This window comes from Cyprinodon variegatus, unplaced genomic scaffold (assembly GCF_000732505.1).
Source record: "Cyprinodon variegatus isolate N-32 unplaced genomic scaffold, C_variegatus-1.0 Scaffold138, whole genome shotgun sequence".
In the NCBI taxonomy this organism is placed as follows: Eukaryota; Metazoa; Chordata; class Actinopteri; order Cyprinodontiformes; family Cyprinodontidae; genus Cyprinodon; species Cyprinodon variegatus.
The window spans coordinates 944,893-953,374 of record NW_015150591.1 but is presented as its reverse complement, the minus strand read 5'-3'; the positions used below and the strand labels follow the sequence as shown (position 1 = coordinate 953,374).

The 8,482-nt window shown below is 37.5% G+C and overlaps 1 protein-coding gene across 1 annotated transcript in view; it reads right to left on the bottom strand.

The window, feature by feature from the left end:
* Positions 1 to 4,332, bottom strand: part of swt1 (SWT1, RNA endoribonuclease homolog) — a 36,717-nt gene extending 32,385 nt beyond the window's left edge. Inside the window, exons 1-4 of the mRNA XM_015376643.1 lie at positions 4,279 to 4,332; positions 3,941 to 4,032; positions 277 to 1,255; positions 49 to 178 (exon numbers count right to left, since the gene is read on the bottom strand). Coding sequence (XP_015232129.1) covers positions 49 to 178; positions 277 to 1,255; positions 3,941 to 4,032; positions 4,279 to 4,332 — 1,255 coding nt within the window. The remainder of the gene's footprint in view (positions 1 to 48; positions 179 to 276; positions 1,256 to 3,940; positions 4,033 to 4,278) is intronic.
* Positions 4,333 to 8,482: the final 4,150 nt, after the last annotated feature.

The window sequence follows — 8,482 nt, the reverse complement described above, 5'->3', positions numbered from 1 at the left end:
ATATATATATATATATATATATATATATAATGCATCAATAAAACTCACTGTGCCTCTCTGCTTGTCCTTCATCAGGAGCATCTATGTCCATGGCGGTGAGCTCACCGTAGCTCTGCATCACGTTTACCTCAAGCCTCTTCTCAGATCGAGCAAGATGGAGCTCCTGAGCCACTTGACCCTGAAGAAAAAAAATAACATAAAAAGTTTGTAGACATAAATTTTAAAAATGCCAAATTCACACTAACGTTAATAGATCAGTTCTTTTTTTATTTTTACCTGGTCAAACGATTGCTCAAAGTTAGCTTCTTTTGCTGGTGAGTGGTCAGAAAGCTGATCAGACAGAGGAGATGTCTCTTTCTGTTCTTTATTCGGGGAATCAGAGGGACCAGCCAAATCTCTACAAGGTTGCTTAGTTGTCTTCTCATCTTTCTTCTCTACAACTCCAGAGCGTCCTTTATTATCCTTAAGTTTGAGTTTTTGGTTTGATGAAGCAGCGTTATTATTTCCATCAGAGCTTTGTGCAGGTCTAGCTTGAACCTTTCTTGGGATCCTGAATTTAAAAGGCACAAATTTTAGAGGATCTATGCGTTTCGGAGTGGATGCCGGCTGCTCTGCTGCAGGTGATGCTGATTTGTTTTTCTCAGGGGTTGAAGGGATGCTCCTCCACTTCTCTGGATATTTCTCTGAGGTAGAGGGTCTGGATGGAGCCTCAGACTTCACTGTGACAGGTTTTGCATCCATAGTGTTGTTCTTGTTAGACTGAGGAGTTTCACTTGAGTTTTTGACATGTTCCTCGCATCTTCGCTTGGGGAAATTCTTGTGGTCAGGAGAGGCACATTCTTGGTTACTAGCATTTGTACGGTCATCTAATGATTTAGAAGGTTCCCTTACCGAACCTCTTTTCCCGCCTAAATGCTGCCTGTTGTTTTCATGTTCACTTGCTGGTAATTTGTGACTCCTTTTCTGTTTTGATTCGGAATAGCTGCCCTTAGAGCACCTTTCATCTGACTTGTTCTCCCTTGTTTTCTCTGTTTTCTGATTTAGTGTAGCAGCACAGCTCGTCTTAACGGGCTTTGACTGTTCCTTTTCCACAGCTTTGATGTCCTGTGAGGTCCCCGCTGTACTGGAGCAACTTTCCTTTTGTGAATGCAGGGGTCCACTTTTTTTAAGTGGCTCTTTTTTATAAACTGGCTTTTTAATTTGGCGGGAACTTTGGATGTCATCTCGATCCGACTTTTTCTCTTCCTTTGTGTGCCTGTAAATAGAGTAAGAGAAATAAATATAGTCAGAAATTACTTTTTCATTTTAAAATATTTGAAGTGTATTTAAGTTGTTTTTTAAGGCACAGACATATAAAGTCTAATACTATCTAAATTAATTTGTAACCCAAAATATATATCCTCTTAAGACTCCAGTGCAACTAGCTCACTAATTAAGTATGGAGGGAAATTTGTTCCTTTATTGTTGTTAGAAAAGAAGCAGCAAAAAAATTGCAATCTAGATAAAAGACTTTGAAAACCTCTTAACAAAAAAAGGTTTCAGGAGTAACTTTCTCTCTTTTTTTCACAATATTTTACATTCAAATTGAGTTTTATGAACTCTAGTGATGGGTCAAGCAACACCAATGTGCTGGCGTATGTGTCGAGCTCCAACAACTCTAAAATCTCTATTGGTCAAGAGCTAGCGTTTGTACTGTGCTTGTAGCGAAGAGAATGCGAGCTCTAAAATGCAATTTGACGCAATTTGTAAAACTTGACCTGTAAGAGAAATTTGGAAAAATAAAATCAGAAAAATAAAATTTCAAAAAACCAAAAGTAATAAAAACATAAATAAATAAATATCTGAAAAGACAGCAAAGTTCCCCTTATAATCCTTTTTTGATTAAGAAGTTTTACAAAGTTTCATTTGTGGATGGTATTTATTTTTGGCATAGAGCTCTTCAATTCTGGCTTCACACTTGTTTAATAAATAGAGGCAACCTGGAATATCTTGGTATGTTTTTTACACTTTGGTTTAGGACATTTTTTTACCAAGTATTACAAGACAGGGAACATGATGCAACACATTTACAGCAAAACAACAAAATAGCTTAAAGGTCTAATAGGAGATCTTCGAAAAACGATTCCAGCAAGCTATATTTTTGAACATACACAACCATGCCTCTCACTTCAGACCATCCCTCAAAACCCTGCCTTCAAAACAGATCAACAGTCTAGAGCAGCAGAAGCAGCACTGATATTGCAGAGTGCTATGATCACTCCACTGAAACAGTTTATTAACGCCTAAATTAACTTAAAATATTGAAATCTTTCGGCAAAATATTTTTGCTTTTATTATCCTGGTGCCTGCAGTTTGGATTACGTACATAAAAAAGGCCCTCCAGCCGCAGCAGCAAACCGCAAAGGCCTCTTTGCGACTGGGCCATAGGCTGTTGCTGAATGAGATTCCTAGTGACGGCGCAAAACCAGTGTACGGGGGTCTGAGCGGCTCCGACAGAAATAATAAAATGAATGAATGCAGCAGAATCGAGCCATGAGCTTCAGGGCTAGGGACAGAGCGACCAAACCCAACAAGGTGACAGGAGCCTGGACCCCGCCGCCCCTTGATTCCCCCCGCCTGTCTTGCTGGGCAGTTGTCAGGGTACATGCACAGGTGGGGAGGGACAAGCAGATGACCACAATTGACGTGTCAGGAACCAATCGTGTACAACGGAACGTCTTCTGTGATTGGTTGAGGTTATCAATTGATTTCTCACTGTAGCAGAGACCATTTATTTTAGTTTCACTTCCAGACCTTATATTTCACTGCTTGCCAAGCGGCTGTGGGGAGATCTTTAAGCCATGTGGTAAAAAAATGCATCAGAAAAGATCTCCTACTGTACCTTTAAGGAATCTAAATGTAATGATAGCTTTAGGTTAAAGTTGTAGTAAAAAGGCTGTTCCAACCGTTGCATTTCCGAATTCTCCCAAGTGGTCTACAACTTTGCACCAGTGAATAAAGTGAATGTGATTGGTTGTTTATCAAGGGGGCGGGATTGTTGTGGTGGACGGTTTGCAAGCAAGTTTGATTGTGGTCGGTGTCACAGAAGCATCTTTCTAACCAGTTAGCAACTTAGTGCTAGTAGGTTCTCAATGGGAAATTACATTCGGACCAAGTAGCACTAAATTGGTGACTTAGAAACGACACTGTCAAGGAACGCTATGGACAGCGGAAACATGCAAGAGGAGAGTTTAGTGTCTGAGGTCGTGAATGAGTCTCCTCCGTCATCCATTTTTTTATTTAGAGGAGGAAAGCGGGGACGAAGATGTTGTGGAAGAGGACGCCAGGGCGGCAGAAGCTTGGTTTGGAGTAGAAGGCTTCCAGCTGTACATATTTGAGCCCTTGCCTCGCAACGCTGCCAGTTCTGTTAGCTCTACGCCTGACGAAGACACAGACGTCCATCCCCGTGAACACTGGGACGGAACTCAATGGGAAAGGAAATGATTCTTATTTCTTATTTCAACCGTTGCGTATATCAGCTGCGACACATGAATCAAGATGCTATGACTGGAAACATTTGATTGACAGATGACCGTTGATATATGATTGGCCGAATTTAGGTGTTCAGGCTGACGTATAACTAACTGGCCTGCATAAGATAACGAAAACTAAGATTTTAAGACAGATTTTATATACATGTTTAAGCCTGAATGACTTTAAATTTAAATATGAATCCCCTACGACTGTAAGGCTTCGATAGAAACAAACATTTACCTTCTGTAATATTCCTGTTATAAAAATGTAAACACTTTTTAATTACATAGGCAACTAGAGACATCTGATATTCGGGAAGCTGTTTTGAAGAATGAGCTCTGAAAACATGTGGGTCCATCAAACTGAAACAGTGTAGATCAGTGTTGATTAAGAAGTCTGTCATTATATAATTATAATTCTGTTGTACCTCTGATGATGCGCATGATCTTTTTTTCTTTTACGGCCTTTACTGCTGGGACCAATCTGCAGTTCATCATCATCATCTGGGCGGTTTGAATCCTGAAAACATACATTTTATTGTGAAAAAATGCTTTAGGAATTATTGTGCTTCAGGTTTATTAAGAAGTATCAAGCATCTTACTTTACTGTTTTAATACAAGCTGAAAAATTAAAGTTTTAGTTTTAAATAATGTATATCTCAACTGAATTCATGTAATGTTGACAATGATTGACTAAATATCGTTAGCAGATTAATATTTAAAGCAGCAAAAATACAAATAAATAGTCCTATTGAATATTCCTCACCTTTTCCCTTTCACTTGGCAGTTTTCGTTTTTTCTTTTCAGGTTTTCTTGACATTTTTACCTAAAAGTATAACAAAAATGTGCTGATGAAATATACTACAAACTGCTCAAAACATTTTTTTAAATAAAACACCCTTAGGCTTCACAGACCAAACATTTTAAAATGAAAACAAAATCCTCAGAACTCATGCAAACTAAGTCCTTTGTGAGTTCTTTTTTATTTTACTCGAGGCTTAAAAAACAAAATAAATATTTTTTTCTTTTTAGTTGAATGTAGTTGTTCAATACTTACAACGCGCAGTTACAAACTAGAAAAAATAGGCTTTAAACGGCGTCCTGGTTCGGGAGACACGGAACAGAAATTAAATGGACACAATGTGGTTTTTGCTGTCCGAAATGCCCGGGAATAATTACACATATGAACAACTGGTAGAAATAAATATAAACATTTCTGGAAAAAACCCAGAGGATTTACTTTAGTTAGCTTGTCTCCAAAACATCCGGTTTAACTTCTTCTGAAGATTTTCGGGCAGAGATGTTTATTGTGATACACAGTGCTGCCCCCTGGCGAGCAAAGCATTCTTCCTACTTTGCCTTTGCATACAGATACTACGTCAGCGCATCCGCCATATTGCAAGGGGCAAGTTCACTTGATAACTAATGCAGATACCGTTGGAATTAGAGTTAAAAACATAATTATAATACTGATCTTTGTATAATGGAAAAAGACTATATCGCTATGATAAACTGTAACAGTCTGAGCAATGAGTAGTCAGTGTTATTTAGATCCTGCAATAGGTAGTAATATGTGATGTGCTGTTAATAAAAATTGTCATCATGTAAAACAGGTGTGATTACTACAAAAAGATAAAACACACAATAACTTTTGCTTTTTGTAACTAATATGCAAACTTCTTTTTTAAACAAAAGCCAAAGAGAGTGAGGGTTGGGAGACCGCGCGATAGACTGGACTGAAGAAAAGTCCATCTTTTCTATGAGCAAATAGTTGTGTTAGCTTGTGCTTTACACATTTCTGTTTTTAAAATATTATCATAATTACTATTACTACTCATAATTACTATTATGATAATTTTTGATGTACCTTATTTTTGTGGCACCTCCCCTGGCATTTGGTATGTATGTATGTATGTACTTATGTATTTATGTATGTCTGTATGTACGTATGTATGTATACATACACGCATACATGTATAAATGCATGCATACATACATACAAACATGAATAAATACATTCAGTACATACATGAATACACAATATGTGTGCATATATGAATGTATGCATGCATAAATACCTACAGTACATACATGAATACATTGTATGTATGCATATATGAATGTATGTATGCATACATTCATACATATATGCATGCATACTCTGTATTTATGCATGTATATATATATGCATGCATGTATATATGTATGCATATATGTATACATATACATATACATGCATACATACTGTGTATGCATGTATGTATGCATGCATGTATGTAAACATACATGCATGCATACATACATACATACATACAGTACATACATACATACATACATACATACATGCTTACATACATACATACATGTGTATGTACTGTGCATGTATGTATGTATGTATGTATGTATGTATGTATGTATGTATGTATGTATGTATGTAAAGGAGTCGATAGGTGATGCCTTAAGATGACGTGTGTTGTGAATTGGCCCTATATAAATAAACTGAATTGAATTAAGTTTTGTCACTCATGTGCAATATTCTTCTCTCTCACTGTACAATAACACATGCCTATTACTGTGTAGCCTGCGTAATTTTTTACTTATTTTATAAGGTCAGTACTACTAGTCAACTACTGTGTAGTCTTCCCTCAGCTCTCTACTGTGCAGATATTTTTATATCTAAGGGAAACATATTCAAGGACATTACAACTTTTTGTACTATATACACTCTTTTTTATGTTGTCTGTTGTATTTTTATCTTTAATGGCAGATTGCATTAACTCTGCCCTTTGAACTCTATAGAAGCTACTGGAACCAGTATTTCCCTAAAGGATTAATCCCAAGGGATAAATAAAGTTGCATATTTGTCTAAGTCTGTGCATGTAGGTACATGTATGTAATGATTAAACGTTTGGACAGACCTTTTTTTATTCAGTGCTTTTCTTTGCTTATCACCTCCACAAAATTTTTGATGTACAGAGAGAAAACATCACAATTAGACAGGAGTCAGAGATTAAATTCAATCATTTATTTATCAATAGATATATCAAGAGACAGACTGGACAAAAACCTACCTCTTCTTCTATCCCTCAGGGGCAGTCTGAAGGCCTTTTCTATCCACCCTTTAATCTGCCTTTGCATTACACATTTTAACAGAGCCAGAACCTCCCTCTAACCGAAACTTCCTTATCTATCATGAAACATCCTGGCACCATAAAGGGAATGTGTTTTTCTCTGCTTCTGCAGCTCAAGCCGGTTTGGACTAGATCAGTACACCCTATTATCTTCAAGGCCAAATCTGTCTCTCAAGTTAATAGCAGTTCCGTGCAGTTCTCAACAAAAATCACATATTTCAGTAATTCTCCTTTATAATGATACATTTTAAAGTCCTATGAGACTATGCAAAATACAACTGGGATTAAATCTTTGTGGCTCCTCATCATAAGTTGATGCATTTATTTTATATTGTAAGCTAATGCACTTTTTGGCTTACAAACATATAAATATGTGGCAAAACCTATTGAATTGGCAAACAAAAAATGAAATAAGTCAAATCATGAGTGTCTGTAGCCTATCCTGGTTTTGCACTGAGTTGCTGCAACATTCTCTTTTTTTTCTTTCAGAAATCCTACATTTCCATCTGTGTGCTTTTTGCCATCAATACTGCAAGTTTTCCTTTCTCAAACCAGGCAAACTTTCTCACAGCAACTCTGAGAACTGAGTTATTTTTTTCACAATCTAATGGAATGTGAATGTGAATTTTACCTCATTACCCAGAAGCAGATAACAGTGTCTGCTGTACATGGTATCATGAATTTGGTACAAAATATACAACAGCACCTGCTAATCCTCCCTGTTACGTTCAACATGACACAAGGTCAAACATTTGTTGAGGAATATGCTGATGAAGATTCTCAGGCAACCAGGTAATAGCCACTCCAAAAAAATAAAATAAAAAACAGCCACTGGACTTTGTTTCCAAGTTTGAGGACGTTTGGCTTCCCATCCAGGAAGCTTTTGCAATTCAAAATGCCAGGAATAGCTTTGAGTTAGAGGTTTTGTACATTAGCCCATTAAAACCTTGTTTTTATCTTAAAAACATTCATTATTGAAACAAAGATTTTGGGCTGAATTATAATTAAAACAAAAACTGAGGTCTTTATACAAGAATAGCATGAAATTTTATGAAGTCTTTGTTTTTTTCAAAATGCCAGGAATAGCTTTGAGTTAGAGGTTTTATACATTAGCCCATTAAAACCTTGTTTTTATCCTAAAAACATTCAAATTGAAACGGACGAAGGGGTCCACCCCTTTGGAATGGGGGTCATTTGGCTTCAGTTGTTAGCCTGCAGTGCCCCATACCCATACAGAGGGGATGGAATCAGATTTCAGCTTTCAAAAACCAAGCAAAGCCCCAGCACCTGCACAGGAGAGCGGGGGACCTCACCTATTTAGCCAGGCCAACAATTCCCTTTAACGACCCCCCGGGTATGGGGGATTGCAGTCTAGGAAAAGAAGCCAAATGACCCCCATTCCAAAGGGGTGGACCCCTTCGTCCGTTTCAATTTGTATGTTTTCAAAATAAAAACAAGGCTTTGATGGGCTGCTGTATAAAAGCTCGAACCCTAACGCTATTCCTAAAATTTTGAATTAAAAAAGCTTCCTGGAGGGGAAGCCAAACGTCTTCAAACTTGGAAACAAAGTCCAGTGGATTGTTTTTAACTTTACATTTTTTAATTTGTTGAGGATTTCTTTTTTAGTTTAATTTTGCATAGAAAACAGACTAGTCCTGATTGTTAGGAATCGAGTTTGTGTTGGTTGTGTTTTTGTGTGTTCTCCTTCCACCACCAGGTGGCGCCTGGTTCTCGTTGGCCCTCTCACACACCTGCTGATGGTTGCCTCATTACCTGAGGACGTTTAAGCTGCTGACTGCCACTACCTCGACGCCAGAGTGTTTGCCAGTTTTGGGTTCT